The sequence below is a fragment of the Cyclopterus lumpus genome, chromosome 13 (genome assembly GCF_009769545.1).
Source record: "Cyclopterus lumpus isolate fCycLum1 chromosome 13, fCycLum1.pri, whole genome shotgun sequence".
Classification (NCBI taxonomy): Eukaryota; Metazoa; Chordata; class Actinopteri; order Perciformes; family Cyclopteridae; genus Cyclopterus; species Cyclopterus lumpus.
The window spans coordinates 9,556,236-9,578,053 of record NC_046978.1 but is presented as its reverse complement, the minus strand read 5'-3'; the positions used below and the strand labels follow the sequence as shown (position 1 = coordinate 9,578,053).

General features: G+C 42.6%; 1 protein-coding gene across 6 annotated transcripts in view; it reads right to left on the bottom strand.

Annotated features, from left to right (window-relative positions):
* Positions 1–328: 328 nt before the first annotated feature.
* Positions 329–21,818, bottom strand: part of LOC117741981 (protein furry homolog) — a 53,124-nt gene continuing 31,634 nt past the window's right edge. Inside the window, exons 30-61 of one of the 6 annotated variants that reach the window (XM_034549283.1) lie at positions 21,407–21,509; positions 21,157–21,328; positions 20,507–20,763; positions 20,266–20,412; positions 19,996–20,164; positions 19,667–19,757; positions 19,499–19,581; positions 18,889–19,039; positions 14,954–15,057; positions 14,053–14,238; positions 13,221–13,422; positions 12,636–12,757; positions 12,329–12,516; positions 11,827–11,921; positions 11,154–11,734; positions 10,972–11,069; positions 10,722–10,892; positions 10,452–10,592; positions 9,744–9,923; positions 8,889–9,053; positions 8,669–8,743; positions 8,372–8,542; positions 6,535–6,735; positions 5,717–5,860; positions 4,750–4,913; positions 4,462–4,669; positions 3,991–4,140; positions 3,805–3,903; positions 3,623–3,706; positions 2,166–2,276; positions 1,866–2,071; positions 329–1,774 (exon numbers count right to left, since the gene is read on the bottom strand). In XM_034549283.1, the coding sequence (XP_034405174.1) occupies positions 1,516–1,774; positions 1,866–2,071; positions 2,166–2,276; positions 3,623–3,706; positions 3,805–3,903; positions 3,991–4,140; positions 4,462–4,669; positions 4,750–4,913; positions 5,717–5,860; positions 6,535–6,735; positions 8,372–8,542; positions 8,669–8,743; positions 8,889–9,053; positions 9,744–9,923; positions 10,452–10,592; positions 10,722–10,892; positions 10,972–11,069; positions 11,154–11,734; positions 11,827–11,921; positions 12,329–12,516; positions 12,636–12,757; positions 13,221–13,422; positions 14,053–14,238; positions 14,954–15,057; positions 18,889–19,039; positions 19,499–19,581; positions 19,667–19,757; positions 19,996–20,164; positions 20,266–20,412; positions 20,507–20,763; positions 21,157–21,328; positions 21,407–21,509 (5,278 nt within the window). In that variant the 3' untranslated portion in view covers positions 329–1,515. Of the gene's footprint in view, positions 1,775–1,865; positions 2,072–2,165; positions 2,277–3,622; positions 3,707–3,804; positions 3,904–3,990; positions 4,141–4,461; positions 4,670–4,749; positions 5,325–5,659; positions 5,861–6,534; positions 6,736–8,371; positions 8,543–8,668; positions 8,744–8,888; positions 9,054–9,743; positions 9,924–10,451; positions 10,593–10,721; positions 10,893–10,971; positions 11,070–11,153; positions 11,735–11,826; positions 11,922–12,328; positions 12,517–12,635; positions 12,758–13,220; positions 13,423–14,052; positions 14,239–14,953; positions 15,058–18,888; positions 19,040–19,498; positions 19,582–19,666; positions 19,758–19,995; positions 20,165–20,265; positions 20,413–20,506; positions 20,764–21,156; positions 21,329–21,406; positions 21,510–21,818 lie in introns of those variants that run through there. The other 5 variants (XM_034549284.1, XR_004610781.1, XR_004610782.1 and 2 more) reach the window with 5 other exon arrangements.

The window sequence follows — 21,818 nt, the reverse complement described above, 5'->3', positions numbered from 1 at the left end:
TATTCAAATTTGTCACATTATTTGAATAACGGATGAACGATATATTTGAAGCTTCATATTCCATTATTTCATAAGTTTAGCCTTTCAGGCAGACTTTCCAACTGAGCCATGTCTGTGTTCTTAATACATCTATGCCTCCTGCCCTGGGTATGAATGCTGCTGCCACGGGAGTTTTAAATCTTACACCTGACAGGCAGTTCTTTCTGAGTGGGGCACAACTTTTAACTCTTGTCTGGCGGTAACACCCAGGGTGTATCAAATCCTAATGTATGAAAACAAACAAACTTAACAAGAACAACATCACACAAATCACAAAATGAAACCATAGTTAACAAATGTACGTTTTATTTTTTACTGTTACATAAGTGTACAGAACACCAAAGTACAGTACATTGTAAAGGCAGTAGTATTTACAAGGCGAGAAGCTACACAAACAGTTCAGGACTTTTGATAAATAGCTATCTCTTTCCCTCTACATGCAGCTCAAATTGTAAGTTCATAAAAATACAATCTTATGAGTCTGAGCAAAGCCCCAATTGCACTATGTACAATAATTCAGTTAAAATAGTTTTTGTGTTTGTTCATAAACATTACTATTACACTTTAAAGTACATATAATTTGCAAGCTTGGCAGGTTTAAAGATAAAACAAAATGTTTGGTTTCTAAAAATCTAGTCTGATAAATGCATGTTTTACTATTGCAAATACTATTAGATCATTTACCCAATCGCTAAAAGCTGCACAGTTAAAAGGTACAGTAAGATGTTTCATGTAACATGTAGCCCACACAGCAGCATGTAGTGTAGGTTTGGGAGACGTTACAGTAGTTTTGCAGTATGTTAAAGTAGTTAAATGCAAACAATTTCTGTAAATCAGTATCCATAATTCCATCTGTCATGGTCTTCAGGTTTATGTCACACACTCGAGCACCCCCACACACCACAAGCACACACAAACACACACACGCACGCACATAAAAAACCCACTCACTACTTTAACCAAGTAATGACGCCTCCCTTTTTCTGTACTAACAATGTTCATGTTTTCCAATGCTATGATATTCAAATACATTCTTTCAGGATACAGTAAAATTCTACCACTTTCGTAGAGGATTGCACATTTTCCCTTGACAATTAAAACAACATAACTGAAAGAAAATCACTTAGCTTTGGTATGTCATTTGTTAAATGTGAAAGTTGTTGACCTCAGTAGCAAATGGTCGCTTTGTGACAATTTCTATTATTAGTGCAATACAAGCCTAAGTTTCTCTGCAACAGCAACGTTTCTCATCTTTCTAAAAATAAACAACAGTATTGCTGCACATCTGATGACCTGACTTCATGACATTCTGATATGCTCTGAGCAGGAAGAGGAAAGGGGGTCTGGTTATTCCCAGGTGAGAGCAGAGTGCTTGTTAACCACTGAGACGATAGCAGCAGCCCCAAACAGGACCAGAGGCTCGGCATGGGACAGGTTGCTGTGCAGGAACGGGTGTCAGGCGCTGTCAGACCGCCATCAAAGAGTCGAGCCTGAAACTCTGGAGTCTGGGAGGAACGCCGTGATGGCTCGGTAGCCGTGGGTACGTCGGATCATGTCCCGGATCTCCCCGTTCAGTTCCATCAGCTTGACAGATATTGCTGTCAGGTCCTGTTTTGAGCCCACCAGAGCAAATGTTCCCGTCTGACCCAAGGTTTGATGTCTAAAGTAGATGTTGAGTAAAGTCTGGACCTCATCCTCAGAGTGGCTGCCAAATATGTCTTTCGGCCACATTGTTCTGCAATGAAAAATAAATGGTATTTGTTTCACTGGGGACATATTTTGCTGGCATACATTCCTCACATACAGAAAAACAAGCCTTTTCTCACCTGCACTCACGAATGTAGCGGATGGCTGTCGGAAACTCGTTGTTCTTTAGACACTCGAGGATGGCCTGCACAGCAGCCTCGGATGAGCTGAAGGTGGGCTCAGAGCAGGAGCTCTCACTCACAGCAATCTCATCATTCGTCACGGAGGCTGCTGCGACTCTCAGGTTGCACTTCAACTTGTTTAGCTCTCGGGACATATTTGTCAGCTAAAAGTTAAGAGGGATTCATATCATTAATGGATTAGGTGGTGGGTGTCAAGGTTCCAAAAAGAGAGGACAAGCAAATGCATTATGCACCTACCTCAGGAATAGAGCTTATTGCATGGACCTGTTCAATCAGCTTACAGTAGGACTGAAAAAGCAGCAACAGCTGAAAGTGGAGTTTGTAGAGTCTTTGACAGAGCTCCAGTTGCTGTAAGTAAGAGAAAAGTGGTTGTTGGCAAAAGGCCTTTTCATTGAGGTAGGTTTCTCGTATGTATTAATTGATCATTTATTGGCATTGGTTCTGCATTTGGTGTATTATAGACTCACATAAAGCTACGGGTGAACTACTTGTAAATAGAAGTCAGACCTACTGCAGTTATACAGAAGACTTTAAACGTGCTGAAAATAGGCTTGAAATGAGCTGACATTTTGTTTTTAAAAACAGAAAAAGATAAAATAACAAAGAGGAAAAAGTCATTCCAACTTACAGCCAGAAATTCCATTTGCTACAAAGCAAGCATGTTACAGGACAGAAAAGAGGTAGGGAAAACAGAGAATCAAAAGAAGGGCATGCAACTCCTAATGTTTTCCAATTGAAAGTAGGTGAAAAGTATTAGCACAGGTTTTATTGGCATGCAAAGAGGGAGAAAGGTGAGTGTTGGTGAATGTGTAAATCAGAACTGAAAGGAAGGGCTGGTAGTCGGCATGAATTAAAGGATCTCTGTGGAGTTTTTGACCTCTAGCAGGGCTAGCAAAGTGCTTTTTTGGGTGGGTCCCTGTTTTGGCTATCTTGTGCACACCCAAAAGGACATACATGCGCTCCCGTGGGTGAGTCCTTCTGATGATGTCACATTATTCGACTGATTTGCAGGTAATTTACCAAGATGCAAATGTTTAATGAGGAAGGAGACACAATGCCTTTTTACTGAACGTAATCATAACTTTTGTTTACAAGAAAACTCCACAGGGCACATTTAATTAAAAAAAGCCAATAAAAACAGAGAAGCAAAGTAACAATTTTGCCTGTTAACTAGCACAATCACACTCACTTTGGTGGGAATCTCTTAGCTATTAAATACAAGTTTTAATTGTTTCCTTTCTTCAGTTTTGAAGTGAGCGTAATTGTTTACTGCTAGATTAAATGCAACTGAGGAGACCTCGCTCACATGCCCAGCAGAGCTGAAAATGATCACAATGCACATTGGAATGAGATAATCAATGTGACGTGCGGCAACTCAATGTTGTCAAAAAGTGTGAGGAAGATAGAGGTAACACTCACAGAGCTAAAGTACCACACGGTAATCGTAATGCAGAGAGTACAGCATGAGAAGTCATTTGAAGTTAAATCTATTTATATAAATCCATTTTTGCAGAATCAACAACTTTTTTCATTAAAATCATTCAGCCTTTTGTGTGTTTGCACACTGGCTGAATGCATTAAACAACAGAACCAAACCAGTATTTTGTATTATCACTCATTTGATATGACAGCATGTCAGAGATAAAGCTCAAATTCATAAAAAGGTAAGGTTTTACCAGAGAAAAAGGTTTCACCTTGTCCTTGTGCTCCGCTGGTTGGCTTGTTATCACGCTGCCCTCAGCACTGCTGGGGAAGGTGGCCTTACAGTTGCTCAACCACTGTGGGTAACAGAGACAACAGAATCACAGCGTTAACTACTCAGTGACAACATACAGGTGACATTCAGACTGGAGGTCACAGTAGTAAATGTCCTTACAGTGAGAGCCGCCTCTTTTCTGTTGTTGTAAGTATCAAGGTACTCTTGAAGTTCCAACACGCTGAATTTCATTTTTTCCAAGAAACCATAAGACATAATCTGTGAAAATAGAGTCTTTGTTGTTGAATTTGTTCAACTACCACTAACATGTCATTCTGTTAAAAAAAACCATCTCAGGTTACTCACTGTGTCTGCATCAATAAATAGTGATGGGCACTCCGAGCATGATGTCAGCATCTGAGAAGACCTTAAAAACGTTGATCCTAATCCTCTCAGGCCATCGCCGAGGTAACTCACAGCATCACAGGTCAGGGCACAAAATTTGATTTGGATATTCTGCAAAGCACAAAAAACAGGTTGGCTGTAACACTGTCAAAGCCACTCCTAGACCTACATTCTGTCATTTAGCTCCCCCTGAAATCCCCCATTGTCAGCTTTGGTCAGTGAAGTGAACAACATGTGGTTCTGAATCTCTGAAGATATTTAAGCTGAAAGCCTCTACAGAATGCCCTCTATTTGTAATTATTCAGATGTTGTCTGAAAGGTTAATCAGCCACACAACTAATCCTGTCACCCTTTCAGTTGAATTATTCAGTTAGACCAGGCCCACTGTTAATGGCATGCGGGGCGATGCTGGTTAGGGCCATGGTGTAATACCTGAAACAGTGAAGAAAACACATGGAAAGTGTAGACTGCACAGGATCCATCGGAGTCAGACACGAGCTGGTTGATGTGACTTCGCCAAGCCTCCTCTGCATCGTCGCACACCGCTGGTTGGAAAGCGGCGAGGATGGCGGAGAAGAAGGGTGACGGCAGCGGTGAAGCTCGAGACTCCAGCATATCGTCTCTCTCCTCCTCGGCGAGACTGAGTGGACAGAAAGCCGCGTTATCAATGTCGTTTTCTTTTCTTCTTTTGTTTACATGAACAAAGTTGTGAGTAGGTACCTGGGCTCGCAGCTGTCAAGGTCAAGTTCTCCTTTGTAATCTATGTGAACCATGTCCATTATCAAACTGTCTCCACAGTGAAAGTCAAGGGGTAGCTCACTGATGGAGAGAGAGATGTCGTCCTCGTGGACATTGGTGTCTTCATTCTCTTGGGACACCTCATGCTAAAAAGAACACAGAGGACACACGCTTTCTCAGCAACTGCCAACATTAACTAGTCACAAACAAACACTGGGACCGCATGCAGTGAAGGTTATAATAAACTGAAATGTGTTCCCTATGTTAGACTTCATTATTATACATATAATTGCGTTGGTAAAATGGATAAACTAACCTTGGCTTGGGACCCTATGGACACTCCTTGTGCTGTTCTCTTTTATTTGGTCAATTTTGTGTGCATAAATTGGGCCAATCGAATAGATTATACAATAATTTCATTAAGGCAGCATTTGTGGCCCAGCACACTCACGTTTTGGGACAGGCAATGTGTAAACCTTTCTTGACCTCCCACATGCCAAGAGTTTTTAGTTGTTGCTTAGGGCCACCTAAACAGGAGCAATAGGTATACACATTGCCTGAAACAGACAGACACAGAAAGAAAGAGGTTTTTTTCTTCTATTGCTGGCTATGACTCCCTAACATGATTAAAATAAGGCACAAACTAGCCCATAGTTATAGATTGCCTGCTTGCAGGTTATAGTTCATTCTCTTTTATCATGCAACCAATGAAATATCAAGAAAAAGCCGGCTCATGCACTACTCTGAAGAGGGGAAATGTAGAAAGGTCACAGCGCCACAAAATAATACTTCACATAGACTGAACCCAAAGCACATACAACATCCAAGACAAGAAAAGATGCAACAGAATAGCTCCCTATTTGGCAAAATTAGTGAAGAACTCTAGTATGGAGTTGCGATAGGAATTAGTAGTTCCCAGTATCTCAGACACTCTGAAGCCCTTATTCACCCGCTGCTTCGAGTCCTCTGGCAGTTGGCCATCGAAACTAGGATTGTTGGTGTTCAGGGGAGTGGAATCAGCTGAGGATGTATGAAAAAAGGCAGAGGGAGAGTCCCTGTTACTGATCTCTGCTGTTGGAGAGAGGCTGACCATCTGCAAGAGAGACAAAGTCAAATCTGTGGAAATCTTCTTTAAATAATTGTTCAATTAACATCAACGTTTTTTTAGAAACAGAAAAAAAACAGAGCTCAAAGCACTGAATTGAGTCCAGGGGAAAGAACTACAATTAAAACATTAAACATTAAAGCCCACAATTAATGTTGGACAAACAAGCGTCATGTGGACAATTTAGCTATTTTTAGAGATTTAATATGTGGCCTCATCTACCTGGGAGCATAAATGTGCTCAGCAAATTTAATTATGAGATGCCTTGTGTGCAAAGTTGACAATAACCTGAGGGTGGCACAAGAGGAGAGCTCATGGATTGTCCAAGATAAAAAAGTATTTATCCTCTGAATGCCCTCAGTTACTTTCATCTGACAATATGTTTCATTAGGGATTACGGTTGAAATCAATATCATTAAATAAAAGAGTTTCTGCAGGGTTCAACAAGTAAAATGTTTTAAATACCACATAGTATGCACATTAATGAAATGTTTTACTCCACAAAAGAGACAGCTGTTGGTTAATGAATTATGTTCCCCGAAATGAAATTCAATATGTTTTAATACCTTCAATGCCTTCTTTTTTTTTTTAGCTCATTACAATGTTTTTAGGACTTTGCAAGCCCTGTAAATCTATTGTCAAACAAATGGAAGTGAACTCACGAGTTGTGATTGGGAGAGTATCTGGTTGGCAATGAGGGAATCTTCCTCCGACGACTCGTCTGAGTCATCAAGGGTGATCTTGCTGAGGCTGGGCATGCTGCTGGACAGCTGACTATCCTCCAGGGGCTGCAGGTCACTCTGGTCCAGACTGTCCATGGAGCGTCTACGCACACCCCAGTTGAAGTTGTCCATAGTCTCTCCCTGCGACAGAGAACAACGTTGAGTTACCAAGTTCCAAGAAGTGACGCACAATCAAACACAAATGCATGCACACACAAAATACACACATTCACGCAACCATGCAGTGCAGGTTCAGGGAGGGGGTCGTCTCTGAGGGAGCTTTTCCCCTCATAGCTAACAATGGAGGGAGAACTGGAGCAATGCATCCTCACAAAGAGAGTTTCCTCAAAGTACAACCAAAATAGCCGAGATGATGGGGAAACTGGCAAAAAAATGTGGGCTTTAAAACACTCTGATATTGTCAGACTTGAATATTTACAGGTTTTATTCCCCGAGTTTGTCTGCTTCTTGTTTAAAATATGGAGTGACTTTTCAGCTGCACTCAGCCAACTTCCACATTCCACCAAAGCTCCACATCAACAGATTCGACAAGGGAGAGTTCCTGTGGCGATTAGCCGGATGCCTACCCCTGCTAGAAAGCAAAGACTTTGACTTTGCTCTATTAGCTTTCTTTTCTTTTCAAATAAACCATTTGTGATCCAAAAAAAAGTTTGTATCTGGTCAATAAACTGTCATTCGACTTGTTGTAGTGTCATTAACTAAAAAACTGTCTGTGTTGCCCTATTGGCGACAACAGGACTTGTTTTACTTTATAGTCCGTCTGAAATCTCAGCCGGCACATCGAGAACGGCTGAAACTATTTCCAGTGTGCTTTCGGTACACAGAGATGTGTTATTCCCACAGCATCAATTTGCTGAACATGCCAAGATGTTACTGCGGTTTTTAAGCTTGACTAAGAGCTACTAAAATGAAACAAAGAGGTATTCATAATGGAGAAATCCCACACGAGTGATGTTGAATTGAACCAGTTAGAGCAACGTTATTGCTGCAAACAACGTGAACAACAATGTGTCCATCATCAGCATTTGGGTTTCTGTGTAAATTGACAGAACTGACTAGAGAGAGTCTGATGTTCTTCTCCACAAGGTGAACTAACAGAAATGTCACTTGCATGAACTTATCAAATAAATAAGTTCACGCCTGAGAATAGCTGAAACTAAACACAGTTTCTTTACTGTGTCTGGAGATGGAGATAACGTCCCGTCTGCTATTACATTTGCAGTTATATGGACAGCTGAGTGCACACACTTTATTTTGTAAAATTGAGTGAGTTCTGCAACGTAAATGAAGGGGAAAAAATGTTACTCTGATATAATGCAGCTGTCCTATGTGACGTCCACATCTATATGCTAAACTTACTGTGTTTCTAATTGAAGAATCTGTTTTGTAAAGTACACGGCATGCACACACATTTGCTACTCTTTGCCATCAGTGTGGCAGTTCACTACATTATCTGCACAAGCAAACGCTCTTTGAAAGAAAATGTAACATGACTAAACTTACCTGTAGCTCCTAGATAGCCCGGACAGAAAAAAACAGAAGAAAGAAACCCCATTACTCAGAGCAGGCAGACCTGACCCAGAACAGTATACGAGTGCTCTTTGGAGTAAAATACCTTTGTGCTAATGTCAGTCTTGTTTCTTTTTTGTTGCTTTTGCTTCACAAGTCTGACCATTTTGTTTGCAATTGAATGTGTGATGTGGTGAGAAGGAGAATAAATCAACTGTTTCAAATCTATTGAGGTCCAGAGACTCACCTCTCCGTCTTCAAGCTCCACATCAAGGAAGTCAAAGTCTCTAAAGACTCTAAACTGTTGCTCTGAGGTTGTGTCGTCCATGTTGTCTGGCTCCCGTGTCCCATCATCGGATGACACCAGGCTGGGCTGGTGCTCCATGAGGTCAAGCTCCCCACAACTGGAGAAGATCACCTACAAGAGCAACACATAGGGACAAATTACAAAGGGCTGGTGGGCAAAATCTTTAATGCCTGATCATGAGAAAATAGCCAGTTAGTGTTAAACTTCAGAGCATTTCTAAAATAAAGTGTATCTTACCGAAGGATTTTTTGTGAGCCCCACTTCTTGCCCACACAGAGACAATACATTCACCAGTTTTTCCCGTGTTCTTTTCTGCAGCGGGCAAGAGAAAGTGGAGATATTTTTCACAAAAGATACAAATAAAATGAATTTAATAGGCACCAAATAGAGCGATTTCAAATCATCACCTTTCATATTATGAACACTGTTCTCAGAAGGAAAGGGAAGAAGGGCTCACCTGTGAAGACTGTGGCCTCTTCCAGCTGACCGGCACCAGGACGTTGTTGGAAGTGGATCCAGAGGAGGTGGAGGAGGTGCTGCGGGTCACTGCTGTGGTCCTGCTCTTCACATCTAGGCCTGGAGAACGCTGCAGGTCGTCAAAGCGCCGACCGATCACCGGCGTCTAACAGCGTGGACGCAAACAAAGACAGAAAGTTTGAAGAGGAGAAGGTCGCTTTCTGCTTCGGCAATCAATGACTCCAGTTTGTATCCAAGATGACCATCGGTGATCGATATTTCATGTTTCATATAATATCTTTTATCAATGTTCACAATTTATACTCCACTTGGCATTCTGAATGCCTGAAGCATCTGAGGAAAAGCAAACCTTTCCTCTGCTGTATCCCTCAGTCTAAAAATATCTGGGTATTTTCAGAAATATCAGTGGTTTAGATTCACACACAGTTGGCTATCCACTAAAAGTCAGTGATTCACATACAAAGGACGGCAGCAAAGAGGTGACATAATTTCCTGCCATTCATGAACTGCCCAAATAGCTCCCTGTACAGTTCCCACACATACAGCCCTCTGTGTCTGTATCTTTGACATCACTTTCCAGCTCTTGCTTGGCTAATTGTGTTTACCTTTGGAGCTTTCAAGCTAATCTCGAGGGGTTTGGTCAAAAAGAAATATCAGCATTAAGGAAGGGGAAGAAATGTTTCCTTTCCAAAAAGCTTGACACACAACCTCAACAAGCACCGCACCCTGGAAAATACAGGAAAAAATACGGGGGAAATCAGACAAGCATTAAGCTCTCCCCAAGCTGCAGGGACTTTCAAACCAAGAACACAGTGAAAGAGAAAGCGTCTCTAACCTCAGATATGTCAAAGTGGAAATCCAGCGTTTTCCCAGGCAAAGCCTTGGAGGAGCGGTCCCATACGCGGCTGATGTCCTCATAGGAGAGGACACTTTGAGGGAATGATGGCTGCACCAAACTGGCCGATCGAGAAACCACCAGCTTCAGGATATTCAATGCTTCCCTCCAATGGACAGTCTATAGATGACACAGACATACACGCATCAGGTGACCCGTACACACAGACAATAACCAACACAACCACATGTTTAGAAAGAAACAACCACACATGGTTTTCTGTGTGTTTTAATGTGGTTCTATTTTTGGAGACAAGTGTTCTAGCAGTTGAAGGAAAATGGACCCAGTGTGAGAATAAGCAGAGTCCGAGGCTGCGGCAGGAGGGCAGACTGTTTATAGTTTGGGTGTGTCTACAAATGTACTGCACTGACACAAGACAGCTTTTTTTCTCCCTTTTTTTCCAATGAACACTCACAAAAGGAACAGGGAACACAAGACTCTTACTCAGAGCACGTTGCCTAAAGCTTTCCAGTGATCACATCTGACGCAGGCGATCTGAATGTTTTCCCTTTACGAGCACATATATCTTAACGAGTAAAAGTGTTACGACGTAACTATTACAAATATATATACAGCCTTTGACTAAAGATCAGTGCAAGGCATACTGTCACCACATATTCAAACTAATTATCACATAGTCAAACTCACCTGGACAAATTTCTCAATTGTCTTGAGCACCTCCATGTTGAAAGGTTTGGCTTGAATTCCACCCAGGTCCATGTGACTCAGGAGGCTGTAGATGATTTGTAAAAGAGTCTGCTGCATACTGGGGAGACCCTTCTCCAACAGCTGTTACAATAGAACAAAATGCATTTAATTAATGTCGCACCATTTGAAAAGCTGTAATATATAATTACTGTACAACCTTTTTACTGCCACTTTGGCAAATATATGATCAGCTAGTGGAGCTGCACAAACCTCTGCCATGTAAGTGACCAGGTTGAGGGTGATATCCGAGAAGGCCTCGTGAAGATACCGACACACCACGTTCACCCAAGAGAAGCAGTCTCGTGTGTAGGAGTGTGTTTTATACAGGGTCATGACGTGAGCAAGGTTGGAGAGCTTCGCGTTCTTCTCCTCGAGGCATACCTATGGACAAAAAGTGCATTAGCACAAAACACATTATCTTTAACGGGAAAATTAAGAATGAAATGTTAATGTACCAAACCTGGGCTATCTTCTCGGCAACGCCTTGACAGAACTGCGTGGGCCCATCAAAGTTCTGCACGAGATGTGGGAGCAGGCAGAGAACATTCAAGGGAAAACCTAATGGATAAAACACATTTATTCAATATATCACATGAAAATATTCACGTAACAACCCTATATCTGTTGTTTCCTACAGTGTACCTATGGCTTGGGACGTGTCCACCACAGGCACTCGTGACACCGGTGTGAGTTGGCAGAAGAGCTGGAGCGTGAGGTCAGTGGTGGACGCGGAGGTGAAGCCCTTCAGCAGCAGCTGCTGGAGCCCAGTGAAGCTGCTCCATTGAAGCTGGCTCTGCAGTTTCTCCAGCTTCTCCCTGTTCTCCTGTTTGTCTAGCGACATGTGGCCCAGCAGCTTATTCAGCAGTCTCAAAGACATCTGGTACTCAAACTCAAAGTCTGACTCCATCAGTGACACCGCCACCCAGAAGATGGTGGCCAGCAGGTTGCTGGGGTGGTTGACGTTGGTTGGGTCGTTGATGTTGTCTTTCGACAAGGACGAGCTGCGGGTCTTGGCTAACATAACCTGCTGTTCACAGGCCTGGATGCGGTCCAGCGTAGCGCTGCGAGGTGGATCAGACCACCTGTCCGCCTCTCCAAACTTCTTGGGGACAGAGGAGCTCCTCTGATGTCTGCTCCTCTCTTCTCTTCTAAGATTGAGCTGCCCTGTGCTCTTCCGGTTGGACAGCAGCTTCAGACTGGTGAGGAAATCTGGAGACGAGGCTCTGGAATGAAATAAACAGTGAAAAAAATGGATGTAAGTTTGAACAAAATATAAACCTCTTTTAACATAAATATATGTGCAGGAGACACAAACCTCGTCAAGATGGCCATGAGATCATTGTTCTTGAGACATTCAGCTAAGTTATCCACCACAGATTCCAGTGTCAGTAATACCTCCATCACATAGCCCTGCAAGAGAGAAAAAGACTACTGCAGTTCTGTGGAGGATTTTCTTGAATCAATTAATTTGAACAGAGCACTTAAGTGCTGATAAAAATAGATTTATTGATGGACAGGTAGTTCAAGGATATGCATATTAGACTTAAATGATGATCTAGGATTTCTGCCATTAGAGGATTCGCGTTCATAAGAAGGTCAAACATCTGGGGCAGCCAACTCATTTGATAAACAGCCTTGAATCCATGTGTGAATCCCCAAAAACACTTAGAATACAAATGATACAGTAAATGAGAATATAATTCCTCAGTTTCTGCAAAGAAGTCATTCCTACGTGGATGATCCCTGAACACCTATTATGTATGTCTAATGCTCTCATATCCACATTCACATATCACACGCATCATGTACACACTAACCTGCACCTCTTCTCCATGCTCTCCCACGACTTCCACCAGCCGGGAGAGCAGGTCGGAGACAGCGTGGGCAGAAATGGGCTGCCGGAGGGCCCGGAACACCTGGAAGGAACGGCCGGCGTAGTGACGTGATGAACTACACAAGGCCGTCTGCAGCGCCACGTCACTGAGCTGCTGCTCCAGGTGGAAATCTAGCGAGGACACAGGCGAGAGTGCGCTAATGAAAATGGGAATTATTGAGTGCGATGAAGACAGGGTTCTGCAGTTTACTTCATTAGTAATTACAGTGAAGGATTTACTGAAGCGTTACCTGACTTGGACTCTTTGAACACACAAACCACATGTCGCAGGAAGTTTGTCAGCTGTCCTGTGCTTTTTGAAATGTAGTTCTTTGCTGAAATGTCCTCATGGCACCACAGTGGTCCATGTGCTCTGTAAAACAACAGTTTCAGAGTTACAAAGAGTACATTGTCTATGTTGAGGTCGACTATTGTAGAAAGTGGGACAATTAGCTGACTGTTCTGAATAAACTGTACTAAGCCCAAATTCAGATTCTGGTTTTGTTTCGATCAGTATTGTCCGTTCTTAAACTAGCAAAAATCTATTCTCAACAAATCAAGTTCTAAACATTTCAAGAGAGTGACAGGAGGTGAAAAGGTGACAGTTCTAACTGGAATTTCCAAAGTTTACAATTAATTATGGTAAATGCGAGCTGCACTCACTAAATTCAAATATCTCATCTAATCCGCTCATACAATAATCTATTGCACTTTGCATGCAGCGCCACTAGGTGGTAATCTACGTCAAGAAATATGAGAAAGCATATCTGCTGTGTAACATGCAATTATTGCGCAGGAAATGATTTCAAAGTGGGTACAGCATGTTAAATCAGCACCTTGTGGTTAAAAACTCAATGAGCTTATTAGTCTTCTCATCCATTTTACTGGAAGGCACCAGCTCCTCCACCTCGTGTGGGATCTCCGGCAGGTTGTTGCTGCTGCCTCCCAGACTCAAACTGGACGATGTAGAAGAAGAACTCAGACCAGAGTCTGGCACAGGAGACGCTTGGCACTCCCGCAGGAAGTCAAAACATCCTCCTGAACACAACAGAGAAACAGGTTTGTGATCAGAAACAGGTTACGACGGTTTATTTGGATGTTTGAACATGTTGGGAATAGCATGGCCTGTGTTTTGACAATCCAATTAGCCTTGTCCATTGTTAAGAGGTATTTAATGTGTTAAACTGTCAAGTTTAACGACTAAAGAGTGTGAAAGAGTACTACTTTTTTTACCATGGAAGTTGTATTCAAATTGTCCAATGGACAAATAATACCCGAAACATTTCAAAATGTCTAGACATTTGCAAAACAAACGATCGGCAGGGGGCGGGGAGTCACCCAGCCTATCCAAGCACGATCAGATGGCCTCAATTTAGGCAAGAGGACAAAAATAGCATAATGGAATGCTTTAATCAAGACCTTTGATGTCCTCTGTGCTCACTATTGCTTTTGGCACAGTGTCTAAATATTTTCTCCTTCGATAAGAAACCTATCTATCCTCTGAAAATTAATGGTAGCATTCCCCTCCTGTTGTTGACGTTCTTTTTTGCCAGGGAGAGGAGCAATGTGTCAAGCAGCTCTGTCAACTGGTCTACTCCACGCTTTCAGTGTGAATGTGTTTTAGTTGATAAAACTCTGCTGAGTATTACTAAAAACTCATATGTTTACCTGAAGGTAAATACTCCGGCTGGAGGCTTGGTTTGCAGGTGAGGGTCTTAGTGCCGTTGATCTCACGTGTCTGCAGTAAAACTGAGGCGATGGCCTGGAAGTTGTTGTTGCAGGACAAAGTGATGAGCAGGTGGAGGAGGAGACGTTTGCTGTGCTCAAACACCTCTGTACGGTAGTGATCCATACCTGAGGAAAGAAACAGACCAGTCAGCCTGTTTCAGTCATCTTTAAGACGAGGCAGCGTTGTGGTCAAGAAGACCACCTAAACCGAGACCAAATCCTGACCAAGACCATAGTGTATAGAACCGAGACAAGACCAAGACCTTTAAGGGGTCGACGCCTAGTCGAGACCAAGACCAAGGCAGGGAAAAACCAGTCAAGACCAGAGCAGTGCGAGTCTCCCACGGCATGACACACTTATGATAAAATGTGGAACATGCAAACCTCAGGCACTCCTCGTGATGATCCAAAAGATCCACATTCCCATAAAAAACACCCACAGAAAACACATGAAGATTCATCTTCAGTCACCACTTTTAATGACATTTATACGCTATGTGTGCGTATTTATAAGTGTACCATGAGGAATTTCTTGATAAAATAATGCAGTGCAGAGAAAAAAAAAAGTAGTCTTGAGACCAGTCTGGAGACAAAGATCGATCTTGTTTACTATACACTGAGACACGATGTTGGTAGTTACAGCAACGACCACTAGAGCTTCTTTTGATTCGGCTGAGACCAACAGTAACTTGACGAAAGGTCACAGGAGGTACAATCTGACAGGACTTAGGGTTAAACATTATCTGCCATGAGATTTGTTCTGTATTACGTAAAATATGCAAATATCATGAAATTACATGGATGGGTTTTACGGGAATGACTGATCATATTGTGAACTCACCCAAAAACAAGGCATGTAGCAGCAGAGGCAAGTGCATGGCCCAGTCCTCTCTCACGCTGTGGTCCACCACCATCTCTGTCATGAAGATGACTGCTATATTGCACCTAAAACAAACAATATCATCAACTCTTAGGCCAACGACAACTCACCAAACATAGCTAATCCCCAAAAACTAATCCCCCAAAACATGACCTTGAAGTGCCCAGCATCAGATTGAAAAAGCTGAGTGGTGCTGCCTTCATCTGCAGGAATTTAAAGGCAAACTGTGACTATTTATGACTGAATCTTAGACTGGAGGTCTAGTGTAGCACAGTGGTTCTTAAACGTATTGGAGATACTGAACCCTGCAAGCTTCACAAGTGCAGTAGCCGAACCCTTCGTAATTGGAAAAATAAAATATGATTTCTTCAAAACATAGGTATATATTATATTAGTGCACAAAATGAACCATGCATCAGTTCTACACAAAATCGCTGTGTTCAAAGAACAAAACCAAGAAAACATGAATTTCACACAAAAACTCAATGAATATTTACTGCAAATCAATGTGAGAAATGCTCGGCTTCACCTTGGCAAGTGCCACTTCCATGTCATTTTCACAACAAAGTCTGTTCCTTTTCTTAGTTTTCATGTCTACCATCCTCGAAAAGGATTGCTCTCAAAGATACGTTGTAACAAACGGTGTGCGTATCTCGGGGCTTTCTTGGCAATAAGAGGGTATGGTACGATTTGGTGACATCAAAACATTGAGAGCGTTGTTGTTCTGAAGAGTTGCTGTTGAAGCTCTGCTGAAGTTCAATGATTTCGTCGAGGTATTCACCGTTGACATCTAAACGTGAACGGCTGTCCCACCCATGCTGGATATGACTCTGGTGGGGAAGTATCCGTCGAGAGACTTTGCGAGCTCATCTAAGTGCACGGCAGTTGCTTGCTTCAGCTCCTCAGGTACAGAAATCTCTCCAATTCCAGACACGTCTTCGATCTTACTCACACAGTCGTCCAGCAGGGGAAAGTTTGCGAAGTTATCATTCTCTGTTCGTCATTTCCATTTAACCTTTTACACCCCAGCCTATTTTTTAGGATTCTGCTCGAAAAACATACCCAAACTAAAAAAAGGGTGTATCTCCTCTACCACAAGGGCTATTTGAATAATGTTGGTGTAATAATAAAAGTAAACACTTGTGAGAATACACCTTCAGGTTTTCTTCCTTTTAGATGGTGTTGACTCCACCGCCCTGCATCTGTCGATTGAGATGATTGAGATGATGAATATCGGCCATGTACGCCAAAATGAGAATGGACTCAGAATTTTCGAAGCAATCTGCGTGACAATGTTTGTACTCTCGCAAAAAACAGGGCTAATTCCACACGGCAAAAACACGATTCAGCACGTTTCCCCGGGATAACCACCGAATGTTAGAATGGTACAGAAGTACCTCGGATTCAGAGCCCATTTCCTTACACAGCTCTTTGAAGACGCGGTGCTTCATAGCATTATTTCGCACGTAGTTCACCCATTTAACTACAATCTTTAATACTTCTGCCAGTTCTGGAGGCAAGGTTTTTGTTGCCAACGACGCATGCCTGTGGATCAGATTTCACCAGCGCTCCAAAACCAGAGTGTCGTCCCAGCATGGCTGGAGCTCCGTCTGAACAAACTGCAGAAACCATATTCCACGAAAGATTGTTCTCTCTGAAGAAATCATCCATGAGTTTCTTCACATCGACTGCCTTGGTTGTTGTTGTAAGAGGCTTACTAAATTTGCAATGCTCAACTTAGCATTGCAAATTATGCATTGAGGACGCTGGCTCCCATTACGCTCCTTTATACACGTGTTTACATATTGTACGTATTCGTCCAACCACTTTCCTTTTTTGCTCGACATAGTTAGTATGATTGAAAGATTAAAAGGAAATCACAAATGACGTACAATCACAACAGCTACAAATCGACTTCTGAGCGCACCAAGTTCCCTGCAGCACAGATATCAAATATTATTCGCGGCATTCGCGCCTTAGAGGGGTTGAGTATGGAAGCCCATTCCCACTTTAGTGAGAAAAAAATTAGGATCCTGTAAGTCATAATAATGAGATACTATCTCATAATTGCGACTTACTATCTCATAATAATGAGATACTATCTCATTATTTCGACTTATGCACCAATATTAAGATATTAACACTATATTGTGACTCGCTTTTTATATAAGCTACATTTACATTAAACAATGTATCATTCAATGCCTTTCAAATTCATATAAATATTGGAGAACACAGTTGTGGTATCACATATGTGAAGAAAAGAACAAATGCAAAGTTGGACTTGCAAAATAGCTCATCTGTAGCCCAAGACTCTTGTTGTGTATATATGATGATATCCTCCAATAACGTTCCTTGTAATACATGATCAAAGGATGGATAATCTAAGAGACTTCTTGAGACAGAGAAATGTTCCTGAGGAAACAATAGAGACCCTGGAGCACCATCTCAGAAAAGAAATGTTCTGAAAGCAATGAGAAAAATAGAAATAGGATGGATGCATTATGATAATGAAAAAGAGAGTTGGTTGTTCACAGAGGGCAGGTACTGCCAGAGCTCATAGCACATTTCTACAACAGCGTTAATGGACTTCAAAATGTTGACAACAAAGTCCAGCTTGTTCTGCTAGATGTAACACTTGAGAAGGGTATGATGATGAAGGAGTTGTGAGAGATTGTCTCTCGAATTCTGGAGTGAATTCTACGACCAATGTGCAACAGGAAATGCCCTTCAAGTGCCCTTTCTAATCCCACAAAAGGCTGTTCAAGAGCCTTCCTACATCATTGAACAATGGGCAAAAACACTAAGCACCTTCGGGTGCAGCCTTCAGGACCTCACAACTGAATACAAAACCCTGCAACCAATTGTGAGAAAGGTTGTGAAGTTTCTCTCCTTCCCAGAGACAATGAATGTCCACCCTGTGTATATATGGTCTGCGTCTCCCTTTGTCCTGTGCCAGTTCGTCTTGTCCCTTATACCAGAGAACCAGTATGCCATTTGCCATTTGCCAGGTTTTGATATTTTGCTACTTTGTTCTTATTGGTTTTCTGTTTGTTTTTTCCAGTTTAATAAACTGTGATTTTTTGTTGAACTTTGCCTTGAGTCATGCATTTGGGTTCAGGTCCCTAGTTCGGTCGTGACACATAGCTTCCCTTATCTGCTCTGTTACGCCCCGCCCTCAGTCGGATACTAAGTCAAAATAATGAGATAGTATCTCATTATTATGAGATAGTAAGTCGAAATTATGAGATAGTATTTCATTATTATGACTTACAGGATCCTAATTTTTTCTCACAGTGGTGGAAATGGGCTTCCATCTCCGTGGAAACAGTTATCATTTCCGCCATCCACCATGGAAGAAATAACCACTATTTCAGCTTTATACTTGTTGTGGACATCCCATAAACGCCCTCGTGTCTAGGTTCATAACATCACCCCTAGGCTCACACAGCTCGGGGAGTTTCACCGACTACGTCTCGATAACTTCCGCTTCCAGCGCTACTAGAGCAGCAGCAGCCAGTTAGATTCAACAACGGCACGACGTCAGTGATGAAGGGCGGAGCTTCTCAACGCTGATCGCGTCCGGCGAATCATTCGCTTCGCTCTGTTCATTCCATTCATGTCTGTGCATTGACTTTTTTGGTGTGAACGCAGCATTTTTTGACGACCGACAAAAACAGCCCGACATTGCAAGTGTGAACCGGGCTTTACTGTGAGTGTCTTGACCCCTGCCGAACCCCTGAGAGTGACTCGCCGAACCCAGCTTAAGAACCACTGGTCTGGTCGGATCTCAAAGTAAACAGCCCTAGTTAGGTATTATTTAGAAGAAGTTTTGTTTCAACATTTTAAACTTGACTCAGAAACACATTTTGCATTAATGCATGCAGCAGTCTCACCTGTGCAGTGGTCCTCTGGGAGTGATAGTCTCTGGTAAGAAGTCCACCAGTGGAGCCCAACATCCTCCATTCAGAGGCATGGGCAGAGGATGGGGCTGATTGGTCTCAATGACCACCACCAGCCAGTCAGCATAGGGGGGCTGAGGTTCACCTAAATTATTACAGAAATGTATAATGCTGGCATTTAACACACACACACACATGGAACTCCATAGCTGGACATGGCATGCGGGCAAATAACAGATTGTAGATTAATTTAAATGATGTACAACTATATAAATTCATGAGAAGAATAATTTTGAAGCTTAGTTGCCAAAGGGTGTTTTTCATTCTTACTCGCATGAGTCTGCAGGGCCAAATCAGATCAAGGGAGTATAGACGTTTTTGGGTCACTGGCAGCAGTGCATAGGCCCTGGGCTTTACTTTTATTTCAGTGCCAGTTCTCACAGAAGCCTTTTAAGAACACCAGGCCACTCTTCACTGCTCATACATTATAAATGAAACCATCCCGGCCACATCTTACCGTCCAAACCAGCCTGTGTGTTCCACACTCACCAGACCATCACAACAAAATGTTTTCAAAGGATGTCTGGTACAGAAATAGACTTACTCTTATCTTCGTCGTAGGATCCTCCTGAGCTGTTGCTGTAGTGTGATTCCAGGCGATTGTGAGCTCTCATTATGTGGCTTAGCCTTAGGTCATAAAAAAAAAGATCTTGATGGGTATTGGTAGGACTATAATTCATCTAATGCTAAGCTTTAAGCTGTTGGTCCCTACCTCTCCTCATACTCCTTCACAGTCTTGGTATCACCTGTGTCGGGAAAGCTCTCTTGGCCTGCAACAACAGTATTGCTACTTGATGCAGTGCCTAGAAAAAACAAGAAAAAAGTATTAATATTTTACAGTATGTTCCAGGACAGAACTGAGCATGATCTTTAACACCAACACTGCTTCACATTCACCCCTGGGGTCTGTCAAAGAACAAACACAGTTTTCTATGGTTGACCGCAAAGTGGTTCCACTGGAGCATTTTGGATTTCCTAATAGGGTGATCTTTCCTCATTAAAAAAAATAAAAATGTCAACTGGTGTTCAGTTTTTTTGTACCTGAAGCTGCTGTGGAGGCCTTGCTTGTAGCAGTGAAGCGGTAGAAAGGAGGACTATCACAGTGCTGCACCACCGGGTTGACTGGATCTGTTTGTTGCAACTCAAATATCAACTCCTCCATGGTTTGCATGGTGTTGTTCCGGCACAGATATATCACCACCTTCTTGATCTGATCAAATAAATTACAGAACATCCATTAGAAACTTACAGAGAACAAACAAGTAGCGACTAGATGTTTTCCAGTTGGCCTGAATGATACATATATCTTACATATGGCAGCAGGGTGGTATCACTGCTGACACCGCATAAGCTGATGAGAAACTGCAGGGCGGTCCTCAGATTGTTGCTCCACTTCTCATTGCAGACTAAAGCATTCCAGGAGTTTTCCATCTCTGGTCCAGGTAGGTCATCTCCATACTGAACACAGGGGTTGAAAAAGAAGACGAGATGTTAGCTGCACTGACTGATTACCCATGCCCCATTTCATCACATTTCCCAAACACGAGTTTACCTTGGCGGTCATGAACATGAGGTTGTTGAGAACCATAGATGTGGCCTGTAAGGAGCCCCAGCCAGTGCCCTTCAGTTGGTGGGATGAACCTGTACTGCTCGTCCGGATAGTAGTGTTATAATCCGAGGTGCATGGTGTGAAGACCGGGAGCAGCAGGCCGCTGTCCACCAGCTCAATGTTACTGAGCCAGGGCAGGAGGTAGGTCAGCATTATCTGCCTCCCATTTGGATGAGTGGTGGGGAACCTCTGGCTAACCTCTGGAACAAGCAGAGGAAAGGCAATGTTAACATGAGAATAACATCAGGGGGGACTTCTGTGTTTATATTCTACATGGAAATCAAACATGCTGTATAGTCTGCCTCACCATAATCGTTGGTTTAATCCTGAACCACATACAAAATCTACTTAAGCCTAGGATTCCCTTTAATCGATTTAAGCTCTCAGTGTTTCTGTGGTCAGTGGGAGTGTCCATATATACAGTATGCGTGTGGGTGGTGGGTGAGGAAGACTACTCTGGAAGATGAGTGTGCAGCATTTAGTGGGAAACCATAAAAAGATGACAAGCCTGTCAGAGTATTACAAGCAGGCGGAAATAACACGGCTACCCCCATTATGGCCACACCCGCAGCACATATGACACAAACAGCTACCTGAGAAAAGAGGAAGTGTGAGTTCAGGGTACAAGCTGGCCAGCTGGCTGGAGAGCTGAGGCAAGGAGACACTGTACAGAGGTGGCAGTGGACCGTGGGTGCCGTAGAGGATGCTGTTTGGCTTCTGCTCTGCAATCCTCTTGGAGTACACAAACAACTTTGCTTCAAGAATCTGTTCAAAGACAAAGTGTCATTAATCCATTTAACCCTTCACAGAATCACAAGAAGCAACTGTGTTTGTATCTCTCACCTGCATTAGCTGCATTGAAATCTCATAGATTTCTCTGTTGGTGTCTGATGCCTTGAAGAGGACCAGATTCAGCAGTGTTACTATATCACTTGGATAGGTTCTGCTGTTAGGACAGAGAGAGAAAGAAACAACGTAATGGTTCAGTAATAAGATCTTAAGTGTCCCATAATGTTTGGGATCATGTTTTTGAGATGAAGCACAAAAGGAAGTCCAACTTCAGATGAATAATGAGCCATTTAAGAGGATCAGCCGAGGTGACGCTCTGAAGAGCTAGTTCGCTGGTGGTTTCCCCACTTGGACTTGAACATCTGGATGACCACACCTGAAGAACCATAACCGCCCTTGATGACAATTGTGTTTGTGCACATGCAGCTGCCCTTGTTGAGCAGATGGCAGAGAGATTGTGAGATGT